The 24942-nt window shown below is 37.3% G+C and overlaps 1 protein-coding gene across 2 annotated transcripts in view; it reads left to right on the top strand.

Annotated features, from left to right (window-relative positions):
* The window catches only part of LOC150101779 (dipeptidyl peptidase 4-like), a 576437-nt gene that overhangs the window by 214445 nt on the left and 337050 nt on the right, over nt 1–24942 (top strand). For both annotated transcript variants that reach the window (XM_090400235.1, XM_090400236.1), the window contains exon 2: nt 21093–21207. In XM_090400235.1, the coding sequence (XP_090256361.1) occupies nt 21093–21207 (115 nt within the window). The remainder of the gene's footprint in view (nt 1–21092; nt 21208–24942) is intronic.

Here is a 24942-nt window from a genome sequence, read left to right on the forward strand (position 1 = left end):
TTTTTTAATTTGATTTTGATCCTGAGACCCGACATCTTTTCCTCTGTACTACCATGTCAATATCTGCTTTTTCGTTTCATGTGTGCATTTAATCTAGAATCTTTTATCCATGAGGAACTTTGACTTATTAAGTTTCATAATCGAAAATAATTGCTCACATACATAGGTGCTTCCAAAGATTGACAACAGTTTTGCACAAGAAATTTTATTTGGGATATTTACTACCGAGGTATTTATAAAAATTCGGTATGCCAACTTCGTTATATTTATTTTTTAGTTCAGTATTGCACTGGAGTTCAATTACTTCCATTTGTAATTCTTCGCCAACATCTTCAATATTATTTAAAAAATGTGAACTGAATACTAATAATTCATTTTCAAACTGGTTGTAATCAAAAATCTTTTTTTCAAATTCAATTTTCAATTCTTCAGTTTGAGGAATGTACTTTTCAGCATCATTATTATTTCGAGAAATCGATTTAAGTGTAGAAAAGTGGGCTAAATTATTCTTTGCCAACTGGGTTTGCCAAAGATAGAGTTTTGCCAGAAATGACTTAATTTAATCATACATATGAACTGTTCACGGCCTTGCAGAGCAGTATTTAGTGGCTTTTTATCTGAACTAAAAAGGCCAAGTCTTTGCACCAACCTTCATCGGTGAGCGGAGGAATCAATTTTCCTTTGGATGAAGTAAACATGTCGATTTCTTTTAGGAGTTCAAAATCTTTTTAAAACGACGCCACGACTAAGTCACCTAACCTCCGTATAATATAGCAAACTGCTGTATTTTGTTGGATGAATTGGATTCATCCAACAAATCATTGAATTTTCGATGATTCAAGGCGTGAGAGCGTATCCAGTTTACTGTTTTAATTACTACACTTATGACGTGTTCCATTTTTTTTTTTTAAAGCACAAAGTGACTCCTGGTGTATTATTCAATGAAACGATTCAAGTTTGTCCTTTGCACAACATTTTCTTTTTCATTTGAAGTTTTGTAACAAGTCTGACGTTAACACCAACTATAGCAGGAGCCCCATCTGTAGTCGCTTACTAATTTTGACCAGTCCTGGTGAGCATTTTCAAGACTTTTCTCAATACGCAATTATAAGTCATTTCCTGTCGTTGGTCCTGACATAGGCATTATATCCAATAGTTCTTCAGTCGCATTCATATCATCATCAAAGCCACGAATAAATATTGTTAACTGGGAAATATTAATAATGTCTGATTCTTCAATTCTTGAAAAGTTCTGCCTTCTTGATCTATTTTTCTTTTTTTAACTTTAAATTCAGACACTGTTATGGGGGGAAAAAAAAAAATCGGGTGTGGCTGTGTCGGAACACCGCCGAAGGGGTTTTACGTGGATACACCAGCGGATTATATATGTGTTGGGAAGTGCAAATCAATGAAAACAAGTTTAATAATCGATTGTAATTTTATTTATGATAGGTCTATGGTAAGAGAAGTAAGATACAAACGGTAGACAAGATACATCCAAGTTTCTGGTGAAAGTGAAATCAATACAAGTGTTACCTAGCGTGGTCGCCGTGGTCTGAACGTAAGTGAGATTAAACTCGCGTTCCATAAAGTCCTGTAGTGATCGGCTTTTGTGACACATCGACATTGAAGTCACCGGTGATGATGATGGGCGTGTGCAGGTTTGGATCGATACTGGGGATTATTTTCTTTATGTTTTCGAGTATTGCAGCAGGGATCGATAGATACAACTTTCTATCGCTGATGATGAAGCATTCGGATGAATGTACACAGCTTCAAGGACAAATTTAGATACACCGTTGATCGTTACGTCGTCCAGGCATATATCTCCCACTGATGGTTCTTCGACTCTAAGCTTACGACTGACATCAATGGTAACGATACGCTGACAATCGGTGGAGCTGTTGAGGTTCCTGTATATGGCCACTCCACCGGCGGTGCGTTTGGATGATGGCAACGAAGTTGACAGTTGATTGCGTCGCCTTTCTATGGATGTATTCTTACATGCTTTAAGTTCGAAACCAGATAAATTCACAGGTGCGGCATCATCCATCCAGGTTTCACTGATGACGTAGTCAGACCTGTTCATAATGGACTCAGTTTCGATGTCTTCCGCGTCTGTACCAAACTCTGTGCGTTGATCGCAGAGACAAGCTCCCTGCTGTGAGTTTTCGCCGTTGTCGTGATCATTATCCACGTTTAATATCTGGACCTCCTCTGTGATCGCAGCAGTCGACGATCGTCGACCACAGAAACTATCAACTCGCTTAACCAGCGTTGGCAAGTGGTGTTTCTTCATTCTCTCGTATTCATCGCGTATCTCCATTACAGTGGGTGCTGAATTTCCGTAACCGTGATAAAATTTATAATCGTCTCTCTCGTTAGTCAAATACAGCCCGTCGATAGAAGTGACTCTGCTCAGTACAACGTACACCAGTTGATTTTGTTGAGGCTGAAAGACGACTCGATCGAAAGTGCCTCCTTGCGATTTGTGAAATTGTTATGGCACAAGCGGGCTCGCCGACCTCCATTGCTTTTCCATTGTTACCGATCTTCCGAAATCCACATCCATTTCGTTCAATCCATCTTCCGAAGCGGTGACATAGTCGCTTACGTCATTTACATCCATGGATTCGTGCGCCGCCGCTGCCGCCGAAGTGCTGGCGCCTTCAGCTGCGCCGCTCCCAATTTCTTTCGTTCCCGATACGTCCTTATTCGTTCCGACCCAGACATTGGGATATTATTGGAAAGCTGACGAGCTGCTCTTTCGCGTCGTATACGTTCGTATTTCTGGCTGGCTTTCTGGCGAGTTTAGGCGGACATTGTGAAATTTCTAAAATTTTCAATTTCAATCCACATTTTCTTCACCAACACCGGATTGAAATTTAAGAATTATGCTTTAAATCGATAGATCTCGACGAGAGCAGTTGATTGACACTAAAACGAGCGTGGTACCACGACAGAGTGAGACGTTATACTGAGTGGAAGTTTCCTAGGCGCGGCAGATCGTACACAAAATGGCGGAGCCCCCACTGCCACCGGCGGGGTGCTATCTGAAGGTCACCGACGAATCTTTATTCCCTCAGTTATCGAATGATATAAGTTTGGTTTGGCAACCTTTAATACTTTAGAAATTATTAAGCCAAACCTTATTGAATGATTTCGTTACATTCAACTTTTCGTCTCCCCCCCCCCCAGTACTGTTCTGAATTTAAAGACGTATTCATGTCAAAATTATAAGTTATTGAGGTAACTTTTTATTAACACGCTATCATGTTACAATGATAACCTGTAACTTATTGACATTGTATCACGTGGCTTAAAATGGCAGCGTGACAACCTTTCTTCCATTCAGTGTTGCCTTCCATTCAATGCTAGAAACAGGGTACGAAGAATTGTGGTAATAAGTTTTACTTTTGTTTAAACATTTAAAAGTTTGAATTTTTTTCGGGTTAATCCCTGCAGGATGTTAGAAACATTGAATTTTAGAAAACAAATCAAGATCGCGGACCGGATACGAAGCCTTTGCGGGCCGTATCCGGCCCCTGTGTGACCCCTAGCCTATAGACTCGTTATATTTGGTTGGAAAGTTACTACTAGCTAGACTATGTAACTTTAAGCTTTGGTATGATTATGGAATAACGATCTGAAATGATTCCTATAATAGGATAGCATTAATCTTCATTAAAATTATTTGTTTTAATTAAAAGTAAAACGAATTGCTTTAATAACCGTTAACGTTGTAATTTAGTTATCAAATTAACTGTAAGGGATGTTGCGTTGGCGATATATTTCGGTCAGAATCTGTGGCAATTGTGTCGTTGGAAGCCATCGAGGCTGTAGCTGACCATTGCATGGCGAATGTGGGCAGCGCTCTGTTGACCATGAGGAATACGTGCTGTGTCAAGGGTCCGGTAATTGTGCGCACAATATGTCACAGTGATTCTCTCGCGCTGTGCCTGCTAAAGAGAGGAGTGTGTGCAATGTCGGAGAAGGAAACCTATTATTTCTCCTTAAATTATTGAACAAAAGGTAGCGCGTGGTCCGATAGCGTTATCTGCTGAGCCTGAAGTTCGTATCTTCAGAGAGTTCGAGGGGGTTTGTCAACATCGAGTCGATACAGCCGTGCAGATAACGCAAAGCCAGCAATTTATGGCCCAGATGGACATTTAAGATAGGCGTCTTACAGATAACAAGATTTATGAAGGAACTGATGGCAAAAAAAGCGAGATGTAGTAAAGTCTGGTTTTACACGCCAGACAACTCCTTTTACATGTTTAGAGGACGCGATGTTAGAACAGTATATCAACTGTCTCCGCTTAACTCCCTTTAAACATGAGTCATTTATCTTTAAGGTTGCCCTTAAATATGCAGCCACTGAGTTACGTAAGTAGTAGCCGAGATTAAGTTGTTTGTAAGTATTAGGTTGTTGTACAGTGAACAATTTTATTAGGAATATGAGCACAGAATGCGATCAAAGCCAACTTGATCGTTAGGAATCTCTGATTACCATAGTTATTAAAGGCTGTCAGAACTTGCTCTAAGGCTTCCATTTTTTTTTTTTAATATGTATAATCAACAATACAGTTAGATCCGGATACTTCAAAATAAAACGTGCCTTTTTTTTTTTTTTTTACACTTAACGAAGTCTCTAGGATGGAAGGGAGGGAGACTAAACTATCATGCATACAAAGAATAAATATGTAATATAATTTACTCTAATTTTTGTTCTCCTTCAGCTTTTATAGGTTATACTCATAATCAACCCTGACTGAGAATCAGGAAATGTTAACTGTTAACTTCTTTGGGTGATGGACTGAGTCCTTGATTCTTCATCCGTTTATCTGAGTTCTTGTTTGTGGGTGCTTTATCAGCTCTTTGTGAGCATTTTGTTGTTTCAGCTTTCTTTTGCGATGAAGACTTTCGTCTTCTATGTTTGAAGCGGTCTGAGGGCTTGTAGTCAGCTGCCTGTCGAATTAGCTGATTTGGGTGATTGTCTGTGACTGTGAAGAATTTTTGTGCAATGCTTATCCCGTGGGTCTTGATATCTGGCAGGTTAGCTTCTCGATGTAGCTGGAGGTTTCTGATGAACCAGGGAGCATTTAGTGTGTACCATTCTTAGGCATTTGTTCTGGATCGTTTGTAGTCTTTGAATGTTTCTTTTAGTTGTGTGTCCCCAGGTTGGTGAGGCGTAAGTTAGTTGAGGTCGTATCACTGATTTATAGAGGAGAATTTTATTGTTTATGTTTAGGAGTGGATATAGCTGTGCTATGGTGTGGTTGGCCTTAGTGGAGGCACTATTTATGTGTGTTCTGCAGTACTAGTCACCGTCTGGTCAATAGTACTGTAGAGCTTTTTTTCTTGGTTGATTGAGATGCGACATTTGCTGTAACAATTCTCTAGTTCGTTGACTGCTACTTGCCTTCTGTTTATGGCCAATTGTGGTCGGAGGGATGTGGCTATGATGATCGTGTCATCGGATTAGAGGACGGTGATAGATGGGGACAACTTGGGTAGTTCGGCCATGTATATGGAGAAGAGTAGGGAGCCTTGGGGGACTCCAGCTGTGATTCTTCTTTCAGTGAATCTAACTCAATTTATTATTATTATTATTCTAAATTTTCTGTTTCTCAGATATGACTTGATAAGTGGGACTAGTGGTATTGAGATTCCTACTTGCTGTAACTTGTAAAGTACTTCATAGTGCCAGATTTTGTCGAATGCCTGAGCTATGTCCAGGAAGATTGCGCCAGAGTACTGGTGCCATTCGTATCCTTGGGTCATATATATTCTATGATTCTATAGATTTGTTGAGTTGTGGAATACTCTTTTCTAAAGCCGAATTGTTCGTCTGGTATGACGTGGTTGTTTTCCTCTTGAATCCGTGCAAGTATTACACGTTTTATTACACGGCTATCTTGCCTACGCAATGATAGTTGGCTGATCGGGCGATAGTTCTGTGGGAACTGTGTGCTTTTCCCTGGTTTTGGAATTAGGAAGACGTCTGTGAGTCTGGGGCCTTTTGGCATTGAGCTTTTTTAGAATTTGGTATATTTCTGATGGTGATATGGGTTTGTTGTTGGATTGGGGCTTGGCGTTCTGAGTTATTTTGAGCACTTGGGTGTGAATTTTTCTCATGAAGTTTACGTCTACTTGGGCACAGTTGGGCATTGTTTTCCCAAGTTATCTGCAAATGGTTCCGCTTTTTCTTAATCTTTATAGACTATTCCGTATTAACCTTTGATTGGAGGGAGTGTATTGTGCTTTGAGCGACGCGGCCTCATAACTTTCAATATTGACTGGTCCTCTGTGTTTAGGCGATGTATCTTATTGTTCCAAAGTTGGTTTCGGTGGTCTTTTAGTGCGTACCGAACCTGGTTCGTTGTTATGTTAACTGCTTGTTTACCTGCGGGATCCATTGTTCTATGATATTGTCTTCGTTGTCTGCTCTTTTGTTGGATAAGTGGTTTTATTTCCTCTGGGAGTCTGTTTGGCGGAGCATGTGTGGTTGTTTTTCAAAGGTTGCCACTGCATTTCTATTTCTTCAGTAGATGTTATGTGTGGTACTGGGCCTATGGTTACCTGGAAACCTGAGTGGACTTGGTTCCAGTTGAAAAAGGTGTTATTGTCTTCAATTAGGTCGTGTGTGGTGCCTGGTTGCAGTATGATGGGGTTTTGGTCCGAGCTCATATCGTTGATCGCCTGTATTTGCTAGCCGTGTATTTGCTAGTCTCTAGTATACGTCTGGTCGGTCGATGGCTCCGTAGAATGTGGGCTCTGCGGGTCCTATTATTGCTATATTTCTTGTAGTAGCATATAAGTTGAGTGTTCTGTCGTTGTTCTTTGCATTTCTACTGTTCCAAGTTGGGTGTTTAGCGTTAAGATCGCCGTTACTGCTCTACCTGCGTTCAGTAGTTCTTCCAGGTCTGCTTCTAGGAGTTTTTATTTGGGGGGGGGGGATTTGTAGGCCGTTTGTCTTTTCCATATGGACTTCGATTCCTGTTGTTTCAATATGTTCTGTTTGGAGCTTAGCGATTTCATTGTTTTATTCCTCCTCTTGTGTAGGATCTGTCTGTACGATAGGTGATATAGTTGTTGATTTTTGGTTTGTCTCTTGGGCGTAGATGTATTTCGTTGATGAGGATAATATCGGCTTGGGTCTCTGCAGCAAATTCCAGTAGTTCTGCGATCTTCTTTGTCAGTCCATTCGCGTTCCAGCTGACAATCTGTGTAGAGTTGGGAGTTGTATTGTGTTTATCCATTGAGGATTGCTGAGAATGTCGGAGTTCTGATAGCCATATTTCGATGCAGCTTGTCAAATTTGACAGGTCAGGTTTATTGGAATTTTTGGATGTAGGTTGATCGTGGTATGGGATCTTGGGGGTAAGTTGGTCTTGGTATAGCTACCTCTGCATAAGATTTTCTGCTTGTTGTGGAGGTCGTGGTTTGTATGGTGGTGCTATGTTCATGTGGAGGTTTATTTATTTGGAGTTGAGTTTTTTGATTCTGTGGGAATGCTGCACGGTGAGCCTCCGCAGTTTTCCCACTTTGCTAGTTGTGTGCGTGGTTTTTGGAATTCTGTCGTTGCATGTTTGTCACCACATTTGACGCATCGGTATTCTGCTTTATAACAGAATACCGATGCGTGTTTAACCACTCGCAACACTGTTGCGAGTGGCTAAACTTTTGGTAACGATAATATTGCGTCGTTGTTGACTTTTGTTTCAGTGATTCAAACTTTAAAACTAAATTTTTCATTTCGCCAGCCTGGCTGGCCGAGCGGTTAGCGAATCCGCTCTCCAGCTAAAATACACGGGATTCGTACCCGGCTGCTGGTACGAATCCCGCGGGGTATGAATGTTTGTGATTGTCTGTGAAAATACTAGTGGTGGTGGGAAGTAGATGGCGTTGGTGTAGATGATGCGGTGGAGACGTAGATTTGTAGAGTAGGTGCCCTCCCTCGATGAGTCTTTGGACTCCCTGGAGGTATTACGTAATTATACAAATAATAATAATAAAATCACAGATAGTTTGCAGATCATAGATGTGTTTTTGGTCCTTTTGCTGCATCCTCAGGTGACTGGTCTGAGCTCTGTTGTTTAGTGCTGTCATGTTCTCGTGGTTTGGGTCTTCGAGATGGTCTTCTATGGCGATTATGGAGGGAGATGTCTCAGAGTTTTATTCTGGCTGGCCAATTATTAAGTAATTTTCCTAGTCCTTTGGTCCTTGCTACTCCGTCCGCTGTTTTGTAGCGGTATTCAGTAGTGTGTTCTTTTGTATAAAATAATTATTTCTCAAATCACAAACTGAATCTCTTTTTATCCTTTTCTTAGCACTTGTTTTTTCGAATACAATTCACAATTCAATATGCTAAGGGTTCTCCTTGCTAAATCTTCCCATATCAACCAAAAAATAACCTCTCCTATTAAATACTTTAATTCATCATAAGTGAACGCTTAGTTAGTGCATAATCAAATACTAAAATATAGAACCAAAAGACAATAAGTTGGCATTTAAATTAAATGTTTACTCTTGTATATCCTTTCCCAAGGGCTTTAACAGGCCTTTAAGACCCATAACCTTCCAAGCATGATTGGATTTCGTAACCGAAATACTAGGATAAGAAGGTCAGCCCAATGCCTCTAAGTCTTCCTGAGTGTATCCCTGTGTGTTCACGGGGCTGGTTTGCCTACTTGCGGAATGAACCCCCCCCCCCCCAGGATAAACTGGGGAGAAAAGCCCTGCTGTCCACGCCTAAGACCGACTAACTTGGCTGTGGATGATCCTTAAGCCCCTCACGGACGGGAATCGAATCCAGGACACTCTTTCCCCTAGGCATATGGTTGCGAGGCGCAAATCCACTAGGCTAACCGCGCGGACTATATTTTATATGCCAAGTTATTTTATTCAAATTAAAATCTTTTGACTGTGTAATTTTGTATAATTCAATATTTTGTTAGTACCATATCTTGGCCTATTTTATTTTTTTTCATGTATGCATTCAAAATACCAGTTGTTTTGGGAAAAATTCTGCAGTTTATCACTGCGTACTGGTATCACTTTGTATTCCTTTTCACATTATATTTATGATTACAGAAATAATGGAGGAGGATTGTAGAAGGAAAGAGGCCACGAAGCAGACCAAGAATTCCATATATAAATAACATAATGATGCTAAGAGTTATGAGATCACAGGACAGAATGTTGTGATGTGCTGCTATAATTACCAATCTTCGGGTTGATGCACCGAAGAAAAAGAAGATTATATTTATATCCCATTTAAAACCTGCGAACTTAGAAAAATTTCAATCATAAAATATAAATTCATACAGAAATCTTATTACGAACAGTAATTCACGGGGCACTTGACATTTTACTCTTGGTTTTTGTATACTGATTTTTAAAATATTATAGCCAAAGTGTAAATCATAAAATATACGTAATGCAGTTTAAGTTATTATTATTGCTAGTAGTAAATGCACAGTAATGTTCTCTTCCTAATGATCATTCGAATACATTTAAGTAAAGAAAATAATGAGGATTATTTCCCCCCCCCCCCACCTCCTGTATTCAGGAAAAGAAGTTCGGGTGTACCATACAGTACAAATAGCTTTTGAGATCTTTTGATTTGCAGAAAAGAACATCGATAATAGAAGTCGCCCTGAAAAAGACATGCTATTGAAATTTTTTTTTTTTTCCTCCGAATACTCTAATGAAAAGGCAGGGTAATTACCCGACTGCTCTTCTGTCGTATGGTCCGCCGGCAAAGAAATAATCTTATTTTAATTGCGTATCGATTGCTACTTCGCTTGCTTCCACTCAAATTAAACTCCGATCATCGATAAAGTCAGCTAATATCTATCTCCTGTGTAAAGGAAATGGAGTCGATATTTCAAGAAATATAAATCATGTCCCCCCTTTCCAATAACAGTCGTCTATAGGGAAAATAAAGAAACTCAAGAAAAATGCCATATTGACTTGCTCTTCATCTTCTGTGAGAGGCGTAGCACTTCTGATAACGTAACATACATCAAGCTCTCTTGATAGAAGATAGCTCTGAAAGCTTTTCTGGCAGCTTGAATACCTTAGAAAAACAGAATATATATATATATATATATATATATATATATATAAATTCTCCTAAACTTTGCATCTGGTTTTTAAAATAACCATTGAAGCCTTTAATAAATCTTTGATATTAATATTTTTCGAACTATTTTGTCCTTATATTCCACTTCATACTATAATTGCATTCTTATGTGAAATATTAAAAGGTGTATGCTTTCTTTTTAGAATTTTAAAAAATGGCTTTGATATAAAGTTTCGAAACTTTTAAATTTCTATTTTTTATTATAAAATATGGATGAATTCCTAATATTTTCCATTGCAATAGTCTAAATCTATTTCAAATTTAAATTTCACGAACTCACCAAACGCTGTCTCACAAACCTTTTATGTTTTCTTCTGTATGCCTTTTCTGTAGATTTTCATGGATGCTGTTCCATTGAAATGGCATCCATCATTCTTCAACCCCCTTCATCGAAGCCTTCAGTAACCCGAGTAGCTGCTTAACATCCATATACTGCTCAAGTGCTAACCCAACGAATCTGCTTGCTTCCTCATGAAGCATTTCCCAAGAACTACAACCTCTAGTCGTTCAAAAAAGAACAATAACAGAGTCCTGTCTTAACCTCTGCCCGCACATCGCACTAGTTTATGTATCTGGAATCTCCCCGTACAAGGGGGGAGCTAATGTATATGTAAAAGGTTATAAATAACATAAAAGTGCATTATTATTTTGGAGAGAAGTAAATTTTACAGGTAAACTGTGTCAAAGTAAATGACGTCACAATCACCCCAAACTCTTCCTCGTTCAAACACACACGCACATATGTGAGAGAGAAATGCTTGCCATGTAGACTTCTACCAAACGGACTCTCACCCAACAATAGAATGCATAATGAGCCTCTACAACCGCAATATTCTGTTATTCATGGAGGTAATGCATATGAAACTAGTGTAGAACTTCGTACAACTAGTAAATTACTCTCTAGGCAACGAGCTTCAGTAGCTGACTTGGTACTTATAAAGATTCATCCCTTCTAAGACGTTTCAATTGAAGGCGAATTATCTGTTCTTATACGGGGGAAGGTGTTCTTCCTTTCCATCCGGAAACTGGAGTTTTGCTTGTCGCAAAATAGATCAACTGAACATGCATTTAACGATAAATTTACATTGACCTTATAGCCCCTTAGGTCAATGTAAACTTATGGAGGGTTGATATGTTACTTTTATATTAACCCTCCGGAGCTCGCAGTTGATCTGACAGATACCGGCAAAATGTTTAATATAAATATTCTTATACAATTCAGTGTATAGCTTTGGAGGTCATGAGTAGCTGTGCATTCATATGTTACGAGTGATATTCCGCACTGTTTTTTTGCTGTCAGTTTGGTTTAACACACGTTATATAAAGGTTTGTGATATTTGACAGTAAACTGTATCTGAGAGATACCGCGACCTCCGATGTCAGTATGGTTTAGTTTTTTTTTTTTTTTAATTCTTTGTTCAATAATTTCTAGATTGTAACTGAAAATAAACCATCATGTATTATAGGCTTATTTATCATACATGTCCTCTAGGAGATGTGCTTTACATTATGGAAAATACTAAGGAAAGTGATCTGGAGCTTACTCCACTTCTACTACGAGTTGCCCATAAGGTTGCTTATGCTTGCATCCGCCGAAACTTTTAGTTTCTATATATTCGGCACGAAATTCTTGTAGTTTCTATATTGGGCTATGAAATAATGTTGGATTCAATATCCACTTAATTTTACCATCATGTATTATATTTGCAGTGTTTTTTCTTTGTTTTATTGCATTTTAGCACATACTAGTAATGAACGTATCTCTAGGATATACCACGCTCTCCGGAGGGTTAACTTTGTGCAGTTTGTATGAATAACTTGAAGTTTTTTTTCGCTTTTTCCATTAACTGCATTCCTTTTGTTAGGACTCGATAGGCAAGTATCTGGCAAAATACCTAATGAGAATTGGTAAAATGGCACTTTATGCGCTGGAAACATTAACCAGGCCTAGTGTAACTGTGGCTTATAAAGCTACACAACACAGAGTTAGAAAGAAAGATATCTGAAGTTGCACTAATCCACTTAGATCTTGTGCTTCTTTTTTCGTAATGTATGCGCCTTTATTTAGCAGCATACAGAACTAAGTTCATCTTGACTTGGCCATGGTTTACTTTCATTATCGACCACACACCAAAAGGTTTGCTGGAGAATTTTTCATGTCCAAGGTTGACTGGTATTGTAACATTCCGAAATTTTAGAATACGTTGTGTTTTATCACAGTTGAATTCTGTCAACTGTAGTAAAATGAATACATCGGAAGCGGCACTGATGATTGGAATCGTTGCGCCATCTATCGAAGGTTTAAAAAATTCGGAAATCGTCTAATGTTCAAAATTTATAGAAATAAAAAAAAGCGTTTGTATCTAATTAGGATATCTGTTTACGATATTTGCTACACTGAAGCGATAGAAACTACTAAAATATGCAGTATTGACAATTCAAGTAATAAAAGATTAAAAAAAAAAAACTATAACATTCTCAAACTGTTTACAGTTTGAACTCAAGATTTGTAATTATCCCGTCAAGAATTCTACAAAAAAGACTCGAGCTACCTACCAGATTAACAACATCCATTCAATTAGTTATAATATTGTATTAGAGAACTGTAAACACGACCACCCTAGAATAAAAAATAGTCATTAATTACATTTCCTTGCTAATTAAACTAATGCTGATTTCATCGTCTCTTATTTCTCCGATAAGCAGTTTAAATCTTATTTACAAAAATTATAAAATATCTCATTAAGTGGAGTTTAAAATTCTTTTCACTCATTTGAAAATCATTTAGCGTTTCTCAAAGGAGATTAAAAATTTTGGTGCTAAATAACTAAAGGACTTATATCTATATTATAGAAAATGAACATATCAGAGCAATCGATCCAATAGTAAGCTATGGTATAATTAATTATAACTAAATATCTTTTGAAGTTCTGAGTGTAAGTTGTTTGTTTTTTATTCACCCACAAAAGGTTATAATCTGCAGCATATCAAGAAGTACTGAGTATGGTTGGACGAAGAGTTAAATAATCTGGAATCCTTCTTTACATCTAGGTACTTTTTCGAAATGGTTCAAGTTCTGCATTATGTAGGATAGTGGTTTCTCACCGATTCAGGAAAATCACGAAAAACCATCAAAATATGTATATTCAACCATGACACGGTGAGATACGAACTCACCTGTTGATTTTTAGAACAAATGCCCTATCCCCTTTATCCAGCCAAACAATCCTAGCGGATAGCATCTTATAAGACGCTTCACAAAACACTGAATATCAAAACTTTCTGTTTTTGTTTTGTTTTGCTATATCAATAGTTTTCAATTGTCCCATCATGACTTATCCCTGGTCTGTGACATGACACATGTTTCTTCTGATCAGTTGCAATTTTTAAATCAGGACCACCAAATCCCCGTACTACTCAGATCACAGGTGACCCTGGTTTGGAAAAAGTTCTATATCTGTTAGTATTTGTCACAGCTTATATTATGAGATTATAATATTTTCAAAAGTCTAAAATATGTGATTGTCTGTGAAAATACTAGTGGTGGTGGTCGGCGGTAGATGGCGTTGGTGTAGTTGCGGTTCGTTGTAGTTGGTGGATTGAGTGGTGGAGACAGAGTTGTAGAGTAATCCCTCCCTCGATGAGTCTTTGGACTCCCTGGAGGTGTCATGTAATAATAATAATATCTCGATGGTAGAAACTTGAATGCTTCCAGACAGTTGGAAATTTATATATTTCGTTTAATTTTAAAGGATTTTTTTTTTTTTTTTAAATATGGAATCGAAACGCGTTTAAGGTGACAAAAAGTCATTGTAAACAACAAATACTGTATCTACTTGATGAAAATTTGATTACATGCAGTTATGTTTTATTTAAGACATGTAAGAAAAGATATTACTTATGAATTGATATTTTTTATTATTATTATTATTAAAGACATCTGTGGAGTTCAATAAACTGGATTTCATGATTTAAGTTTGGTATGTCTTCTAATACAGAAAAACCACCGAAATCATCAGAAGACCTGATTTTGATTTCGGTTTTTAAATTCATTAAATATTTTCATTTTTCAAGCCACTAAGTAGGCCGGTCATTCACAATCATCATTGAGTACGGGGGGGGGGGATTCGAACCCGCGGCCTGTTGATTAGAGAGTGGATACACTAACAACCCGGTTCACCAAGCTGGCGACTTTATAATTTGATAATAAGTTCAGTGTCATTATTATTATATCGCTTTGTATGCTTTTTTGTGCATTATTTCATGTCTAATGATCATAAAATAATATGCAAAAATCATTAATTTTTGGGAAATAATTTTAAATATATATATTTGAAATATTTTCTGTTTAGGAAGAGAGAGAGATGTAAGCTTTTTAGCTAAACATAAGTTAGCAGGCATTATATTCATAGGCGACCACAATTTTCATCCGACAATCTCGAGTTTTACTTTGCATATAATATGCAAGCCGCTTAGCCAATTTATTTATTTGAAGATAATTTATTAATCCAAACGATCTTGAAGTTTATGCAAAATATAATATATATATTATATATAATATATTATGAGATTATATATATATATATATTTAATCAATTAATTAATTTTTATTTTTGCCCTAGTTATCACAAAGATATAAAAGGGTCTTCACTGCACGTTTTGTTAGCAATTCATCAATTTCTTTATTAAAATATTTAAAAAAATGCTCCTCTTCATCAACTGTCTGTCACGTTTTAGTAACTAAATTCATATTTCTTTTAATAGTTTTTATATAAATTTTACTCGGAATAATAATTTTTCTTTAATTTATGATAAATAATTAAAAGGAGCTTTAAATTAAACTAAATTGTGTTTCAGACACTCTTTCATATTTCACATAAGAAATATACAACAAACTGGAAATTAGTTTCAAAATTTTAAAAACCAAGGAAGAAATAGACATGGTAATAAAGAACCTCACTAATCAAATCAATAAAGACATAATAGCAGCCACAGTATCCACGATTGCCAACAAACAAAACCGTCTCCCGGAAGAAATCATGAACTTAATAAGGAAAAAAAAAACAGACAAAGAAAAAGATACCACAACACGCGTGCTTCCCAGGACAAAACAGCCCTCAACAGACTAAACAAATATGTCCGAGAAGCTCTCCAAAACCACAGGAATCAACAATGGGACAACAAGCTCACCTCCATCTCCACAGCAGATCATTCCATATAGAAATTCCTAAACAACCTCAGGAACAAGCGCAAATCCCTTCCCCCTCTCCAAGCAGAACAGCACCTTGCATACACAGATGCTGACAAAGCTGAAGCCATAGCAAGAAACCTAGAGAAACAATGCAGTCCTGCATATGAGAACCTAAACATCAGCCATGTATATAAGATTCATCGTAAAGTTAGGTTCACAGTAAATCGTCCCGATGACAATCCAAGCCTTTAATGCCTACCGAAATAATCGGCATCATCAACCACCTCAACATCAAAAAAGCCCCAGGTCCCGACGGCATCACTAACAAAGTCATCAAGCCACTACCACGCAAAGCCATAGTACATCTGGCAAACATCATAAAAAATCCATCCTCAAATGGCAGCACTTCCATCAGTCATGGAAAATAGCTGACATCATCCCAATTCACAAACCAGGCAAAGACCCACGCCTACCTGAAAATTACCGTCCCTCACCAGACTCCAAGATCATGTCAACTAACTAAATATCATTCCACAAGAAAAATTTGGCTTCCGTCAAAATCACAGCACCACCCAACAGATCCATAGACTGGTAGAATACATCACCACAGGATTTAATTGGAATCAGCACACAGGAGCCGTCTTCCTAGACATCTCAAACGCCTTCGATAAGATCTGGCACCAAGGCCTCCTCTACAAACTTACCTCCTCTATATCGCAAACCTTCCACTAAATATGATACACCTGATAAAATTATACCTCTCAAACAGGAGGATGCAAATCAAATCAGTGAAACAGTCTCAACCCAACGGAAAATCCTCGCTGGAGTTCCTCAAGGATCACTGTTAACCCCAATCCTGTTCAACATCTATATGGCAGACATCCCTCAAAATCCTCTCACATCCACCATCGCCCTTTATGCAGATGACACGGCTATACTAGCCAGCTCCCGCTAACCACATCTCGTAACCAAAAAACTACAAGACACCATCCTGAATCTAGAAAAATGGTTTAACAGACTGGCGACTACAATTAAACCCCCAGAAAAGCACAACGATACTCTTCACAAGAAGACGAGCATCCCCCAAAGGAGACATCACCTGTTCAACTCTAAAATTCCCTGGAAAACTGAAACAAAATATCTCGGAATACTTCTCGACAAACGATTATGCTTCAACAGCCACATCAAGAGCACATGCACCAAAGCTTCAAAAGTTATCACCCAGCTGTACCCCTTGATCAACAGACACAGCAAACTAAACACAAGAAACAAAATTCTACTGTACAAGACAGTAATCCGTCCCACAATTATATACGCCTCCCCAGCCTGGAGCCATACCTCCAAGACAAACATCCTCAAGCTACAAAGACTACAGAACAAGTGCCTGCGAATGATACTGGACGCCCCGTGGTTCATCAGGAACGCCCAGATCCACGGGGACATAAATATCCCATACATCTCTCCACTACTATGCTCCCTAACAGAAAAATTCTTTATGAAGATATCTACGCATCCAAACCAACTAATACAACAAGCCGGAAACTATGACGGTAATGACCACTGGAAACATAAAAGACCGAAAGCCATCCTAACACTCAACGACGTGTAACCACTTCTGCCCACTGAGGGCGAGCTAAAATATCTCACAAATCTCTCCCATCACTGCTCCCGAAACAGACATCAGGGAATATAACAAGCGTCAAGCTTCACCCTCTGCGCTATATATGTCCTGCGTCAAAATTTTGGAAATAGAAAACAATAATTGTAGGCAAGTCTATAATTATCTATAAATGATTTCTTCGTTTATTTGTTTTTTTTTTTCAATGAAATTTGAAATGAATTAATCTTTATTAAATTCAATGTGGATAGGTTATTGATTTAATGTGATTAAAAAAAGGTTGTCGGTGGCAGAAAGAACAACAACAAACGTGAGATCTGGAATTAATTTGCAAATAATATTACTTATTTCATATTATGTATGTTGAAAGTAAAATTCATATTAAAGCCATTCTCTAAATATAAATTTCGATTATTCAATGTATGGTTCGTTCTTTAATCTGCTTTCTCCTGTTACCCTCTGATATTTCATGCCCTGAAACTCCTCCGACCAGTACATTTTCTCCATCAAATGGAGTGTTAATATTTGCTCCATTAGACCATTTCTCAGTTTAACCCAGTTGTACATTAGCTTTCGTGTTGATAAAGGCGAGTCATTTCTTGTCATATAAGTGAAATTATTGGAAGAATGGGATGAAGTTAGCATCATTTTCCATTTCATCAACTCCATAAGCTAAGGCAGAATCAGCACTGACCTCTTTATCCATGCGAAGCGCTACGGAAATTGACGTGGAAAATCGATACTGCTATTTGTAAAAGACCCCACACGACATAACAAAAGTATTTCCATCTGGAATCCAATTTTCTTCTCCTGCACGCTTCACTAGAACTGATTTTATTCGTATAACTTTAGTTAATTGCTTGCTATTGTGAATGTCGCCAGCTTCATTGTAAACATCGTAAGAATTCAAAATTTCGTCACGAAATTATACATTTTGGAATATATATATATATATATATATATATATATATTTAAAAAAATAAATAAAAAATACGTAATTCACCGAAAGCACTAAATGAATAAGTAATTTTTTTCGGTGGTCAAACTTTGTTCTTTTTATTAGTTTTTTTTTTTTTTTTTTAATTCTTTCTGGCAGTGTTTATTTTCATGATTGATGGATATAATAACGTAATAAGTACTTTATAGCAATTTGTTCAAATTCCTGTAATTTCTTCAAGCATTCTGGGTCAAGAGCTGAAATTGAACAGAATATGAAGTAATCAACTCGTGCATCACGCCATTTGCTTTTGCACGCTTTGGCAATTTGCCAGACAAATCGACAAAAATGAATGGCATTCTAGCGCTAAATAAAGATCAAAACACAAATAGTTCGGTGTTACCAATAAATAAGAAAAAAGTATAAATAGACACTCGCTTCCCACACCTTTTTAATTCTGAAATATGTCTACTATTTATTACAAGCGAGTATATCACCTGCATGGATGGATGGCAATGCTGTAGCTAATGAAGTTCTAACTGAGGCTCGGCTATTGCTGTTACCCTCCTGCCACGATCAGAGCTTTAATAGCTCAATAACACCTTATCCCTACACTGTCCTCTACAGATAACGGGGAAGATGAAAAGCATTCTTGCTTCGCCCCTTTAAGCCAGTCCTTATAAAGACTATAAGGACCTGCAAGAATTGGATGGTTTCTGATTGATTCATTCCATTCAATCCAATACCCTTGGAGGGTAATGGATGGCAATGCTGTAGCCAGTGAAGTTCTAACTGAGGCTCCGGTTATTGCTGTTACCCTCCTGCCATGATCAGAGCTTTAATTGCTCAATAACACCTTATCCCTACACTGTCCTCTACAGATAACGGGGAAGATGAAAAGCATTCTTGCTTCGCCCCTTTAAGCCAGTCCTTATAAGGACTATATAAGGACCTGCAAGAATCAGAAGGGGGGAATCAATCGACCATGAGATGTGGTGATTGATTTTATATGAGATGCCCATATAGGGTAACGGATGGCAATGCTGAACCAATGAAGTTTAACTGAGGTTCGGCTGTTGCTGTTATCCTGGGTTAATGAGTTCGCTCTCTTAGGTTTTGCCCTAAGGGAGCAATTGAGTCTCCGGGGAAAGTGTTCTCCGGCACGGCCCGCTGAGGGGTACTTGCCGGTGAATTATTTTCCTCGGAATATGAGCGGTTCTGCTCAGTGGTCGGGGAGCCCGTCACTGAGTGGAACCAACGCTGAGATTAGGACGGTCTTTCGTCCACTATGGAGTGGCCTAGAGATCGTCCGTATTTTTGAGATTTCACCTTTACTTACATAGTCGGTGATTGATTTTATATGAGATGCCCATATAGGGTAACGGATGGCAATGCTGAACCAATGAAGTAACTGAGGTTCGGCTGTTGCTGTTATCCTGGGTAATGAGTTCGCTCTCTTAGGTTTTGCCATAAGGGAGCAATTGAGTCTCCGGGGAAGGTGTTCTCCGGCACGGCCCGCTGAGGGGTACTTGCCGGTGAATTATTTTCTTCGGAATGAGCGGTTCTGCTCGGTGGTCGAGTTTCACTGAGTAGAACCAACGCGGAGATTTAGACGGTCTTTCGCCCACGAATGAGTGGCCTAGAGATCGTCCGATATTTTTGAGATATCACCTTTACTTAAACATTCGGTGATTGATTCATTTAATCCAATACCCTTGGAGGGTAATGGATGGCAATTCTGTAGCCAATGAAGTTCTAACTGAGGCTCGGCTATTGCTGTTACCCTCTTTCCATGATCAGAGCTTTAATAGCTCAATAACACCTTATCCCTACACTGTTCTCTACAGATAACGGGGAAGATGAAAAGCATTCTTGCTTAGCCCCTTTTAGCCAGTCCTTATAACGAGCAAGAAGGAGTAAATAGAGAAGATAAGGGAAAAAAAAGTCCTTTTTAGGACTTCCAGGGTAACAAATGGCAATGCTGTAGCCAATGAAGTTTTAACTGAGGCTCGGCTATTGCCCGTTATCCAGCCATGACTGGAGCTTTTAGCTTGATAACACTCCATCCACACAGATTCTCAGATGACGGGATAAAGAGTCAAGGACTCAGTCCATCGCCCAGTTCTTTTAAGAACGTCCAAGAAGATTCCCTGTGTGGTTGCCGGGATAAGAATAGCATCAATGCAAATCCAAGCATGTCCTAAGAGGCGACTAAATGGACGCTGAGATTCGAGAGGTTGAGTTCGCTCTCTTAAGGTTTTTGCCTTAAGATAGCAATTTGAGTCTCCGGGGAAGGTGTTTTCTGGCACTGCCCGGTGAGGGGCTTTGTCGGTGAATGCTTTTCCTCGGAATATGAGCGGTTCTGCTGCTCGGTGGTAGTGGGTGGAAGGCCATCATTGAGTGGAGCCAACGCTGAGACGGACGGTCTTTCGGCCACTATGGAGTGGTCTAGAAATCGTCTTAATTTTTAGAGATTGGCTTTACCTAAGTATCACCAATGTAGCTAATGCATGTCGTACGAGGCGACTAAAATTGGTACCCAGGGAGGGTAATGGATGGCAATGCTGTATCCAATGAAGTTCTAACTGAGGTTTGGCTATTGCTGTTACCCTCTTGCCATGATCAAAAGCTTTATAGCTCAATAACCGCTATCCTTCACTGTCCTCTTCAGACAACGGGGAATATGAAAAGCATTCTTGCTTCGCCCTTTACTCCAGTCCTTATAAGGACTATTAAGGACGTGCAAGAAGGAACTGGAGTGATGTCAACCTTAAGATCGACCGTGAGATGCGGTGATTAATACTCTGGGAGGGTAATGGATGGCAATGCTGTAGCCAATGAAGTTCTAACTGAGGCTCGGCTATGCTGTTACCCTCTTGCCATGATCAGAGCTTTATAGCTCAATAACACCTTATCCATACACTGTCCTCTACAGGTAACGGGGAAGATGAAAAGCATTCTTGCTTCGCCCCTTTAAGCCAGTCCTTATAAGGACGTGCAAGAACAGAGATAGATGGGAAGATGAAAAGTAGAGAGGGGGGGAAAAATCATAAATTTTGATATACATGTATATTTATTTCTTTTTGATTTTGATATCCATTTATATTTTACCTATTTTGTTGCTAAACTAGATACGCGCTGTATATTCTCCGTATGTGTAGAACGAAAATTAAAAACTAAAATTCTCCATTTTCAGGAGCTGGTGGCTGCTGGTCCTGATCAAAAGAACTGGCGAGGAATTGGAATAGCTCTTCTTGTCATCGTAGCCGTTTGTGCTCTGATCGTAACAGCCGTAATATTTCTCACACCAGGTATGTTTTCCTATTTATTTCTCACCCATGATTTTTAATGAATGAATTTCATTAACATAAACTCACGCGTTTAGGATTTATGAATAGCAAATTATGAACCGGGACTTTTAAACTTTCAGATGTATTTTAATGATTTTTAAGATTATATAATGATTTTTAGTTTCTGTTTATGGAACTCTAAAATTAGCCAAGTTTAGAATCTTTTTTAATTGATAATAAATCTTCCTAAATATAAAACAGGTATGAATATTTAAAAATGAATGAATAGTATTAGAAAAGAATATGTAATTCACGTTTCATGACACCATCTTATTACGTAACTTTTAAGTTTGAGGGGGATGCCTGTAAACCATTAACAGATCTTCTGAAATGTTTCCCAAGTGGCCAACGGTGTTTAGTGGATGTTATAAATCATTGTAATCTCTTGAAACATCCAAGCATTCGTTTCTCAAGGGTCAACACACTGTCATTTCCTTAACACCAGCAATGAAAGATATTCATTAGTTGGATCTGTCGATCTTTTGTGCAGCAAACTTCAGCCTGAGCAGGCTTAGTTGCACAGTGCATATCCAGCTGGTCAAATATCACCGTTTGTGGAAGCTGTGAGATGATCAGTTTATGCAGTAGGTGTTATAAACTGTATTATTTCCATCATTTGGATTCGCCACTGTAAAACAAAGAGAAAAATTATACCTTAAGACCGATTGAAAAGACATGTTTTTATCAAGCTTAAATTAGCCAGTATCAGAAAATGCAAGCTCTTTTTCTCTCTGAGATTATTTTCTCTTCCCCTATTGCAGTCAAAAACTCGAAGATATGCAGTTGATATTCAAAAAGCATTTGCTGTAAGTTTTCGTTGCCTTGTTATTAATCTAATATTAATATCACAACCATTTTTGGAGACCTAAAAGGGGCTTGTGAAGTTTTGTTTTTAAGAGAAGGATTATCCAACCCATAGCTCAACCACGGTGCCAATGTATGATGCATTTACAATCTTTCATGGATGGAATAATCATTAGTGTTTTTAACTTGTTCCCACTAACAAAATTTATAGAATTTTTAAAATTATAAACAGAAATTTTATTACCCATAAATTACATCCTATAATATTAATAAAGCAGTTTTAAGTTTTTAAACATTTTTTGTAAAAACTAAAATTTTAAATTAAAAGTGAAAAATTGTTTTGCAGGAAATTATATAACAGTGCAGAAATGAAAAACGGGAAATTTTAAGATCTATATTTAACTGAAATATTACAAGTGAAATTACAATTGAAACTTAATTTTGCTCCATACACAAAATATAAACAATTATTACAAGATTCTTTATAAAATATTGTAAATGCTCCAAATTATATAAAAGTAATGAAGAATATAATACAAATTTCTAGAAATATTTACATCTTATTAAATTTATTTTAAAATATGCTAATAAATATTATATAAATTTATAAAATATTTATTTCGTTAAATTAATGAATTAAATGATAGTTTCCATCATTGGACGTTGCTCCGACTAAACATATCTGTGATAAATCGAGATCACTTTCTGCCCCTTTAATGTTCTTTTTTTTTTTTATTGCATTGTCGCTGTACATAATGGACGTTTTCCTTTTGAGTGTTTCAGCTTCCTGTAATAACTTCTCATAACTGTTTCATTTCTGTCGCGTGATTATGCGAAGATCTTTTTTTTTTTTTTTTTTTTTTGTCCCAGATACAAGTTCCATAATGCTATCGTTCCTGTGACGTCATCAATCAAAATAATGACATTTTGATATTTTTCTTAATTTTCTTAATATTACATCCATCGAAATTTGTCCGTAAGATGGCGCTCTACATGCCTGACCATTTCTATCTTTAAACACAAACCGGTTTAAAAGATCTAAAGAATTAAAATAATGCAATAACGTAAATATGTGCGGTAAATATGTTTGGCAATACTGAGTCTCTCAGTGATAACACACGCTGTTCTGTACAACATGCTGCAAATAATCTACGTAATACAATATTCCACACAAAGCTCTGCCAATATCACTTTTTAAGTAAAGAAACCGGTTTTGTTGGCATAGCAACATGAATGGCTATTCTGTCTAGCGAGAACACCCATGGTTCATTTAATGTCCATTGTTAGGATACGCTTATATTATGATTTAGCAACAACACTCTTTGTGTTGGTTCAAGCATGAAAATATCCTCTTGTCAAAGCTTAAAATTATATAAAGGAGTCTTTTGTGTTTTCCCTCTTTGCTTAAACAGTTGTGCAAACATTGTCACAAATCTATATAATGTTCTACATAAGAAAAGACTTAAGAGTTCGTGATGTTTTGTATAACTCATTCACAGTATCATTTATATGAAAAGTTAGGGTATTAATGCCTACAAAATGCACGCTCTAGATAAATGAAATGTTCAGTTTTTTTAGGTCTGTTTGCATTTATAATTTAGGTGCTGCTTTGCACATTATAATTGTAAAATGAGCCCTGGATTCATTTCTTTTGTTGCTTTGAAAGTGTCCATTCTCTTGGTATTCAGTTTGTCAATAAAATGTTTATTCTTCTTTGAAAATTTGATACTCTTATTCACTTTTATTTTGTCAAATTCTCGTTCTTTCCATTTAAAGTCTAGTTGATAAGTGCAGGTGGGAAGGTGTCAGGTAATCATGTTTCAAAAGTCTAGTGAGAACTCGAAACCTGAACTTCAAACGTATAAACTGAGAATGCAACTGACTTATGTAGAATTGTAATACTTTCGTTTACGATGGCTTTTCTATCTAAGCTGTTTTTGCTAATCGGTTGTGTTTCATGTATTCTATTGAACTTGAAGAGTTTTCTTTGTAAACGTAAGAATTTCCATTTTTAATTCTGTTTGTACTCTTTTTTTTTTTTGTATTTTAGTAGATTTGAAGTTTTATTGACATAATGTGGATTTTTTTTTTTTAAATGTGTATGTTTTATGACTTAGTTTTGTTATATTAAACATTTGGATTTTTTTTAAAGTATGAATTATTTTTTTAAATACTGCTTTGTCACTTTTTTATACGCCTTTTTCAAAGTATATAATCAGTTTTTTAGATCGGTTTTTGTTTGTCATGTCCGTCCGTCCGTACGCACGTAAGTTATTCAGGACTCTGGCTGAATTATTGTATTCAGATTTTGTATTAGGAATCCTTGCAAATCTTTATCGATTCACTTCAATTTTAGTTGCAATTGAATCATTAATTACAGGGGCCAAATGTGTCGTAATTATACTTGACAATAAACTTTGCTTTGGTTGGATGGAATAATTGAATACATTTTGGAATTTAGAATGTTTAATAAGAAATCTGTGTAGTTTCTTTATGGATTTTAGGCAAAATGATTTAAACTAATATTGATGGCTCTCGTATGGCTAGATAGAGTTTAATGAAATGCGTCATTTAAGTTCTTTATTAAAATTTTGTTGTGGCGTTTTATTTGGATCATTTTAATAGAAAAATTAGGGGCGGGAGGTCGGGCAAAAATGCCACTACGAAACACATCTTTTGATGATTGTATACAGTCTTTTTTTTTCCTCTCTCTTTTTCTTTACTTGTTTTAATATGCTAGACCTGCAGTTTTTTGGTCACGTGGATGTGCCTATTGCTGTAAGAAATTTACGGCTTTTGTTCAGCCATCATTACTAGGACAGCTTTTAGCGTTTGTGTTCCCGAATCGATCGTGGCCTTCAGATGTCACCTGTAGCTCTCTCTCGTACTCAG

Source organism: Typopeltis vanoorti, chromosome 11 (genome assembly GCF_054136105.1).
Source record: "Typopeltis vanoorti isolate ZY-2024b chromosome 11, IOZ_Tvanoo_1.0, whole genome shotgun sequence".
Lineage (NCBI taxonomy): Eukaryota > Metazoa > Arthropoda > Arachnida > Uropygi > Thelyphonidae > Typopeltis > Typopeltis vanoorti.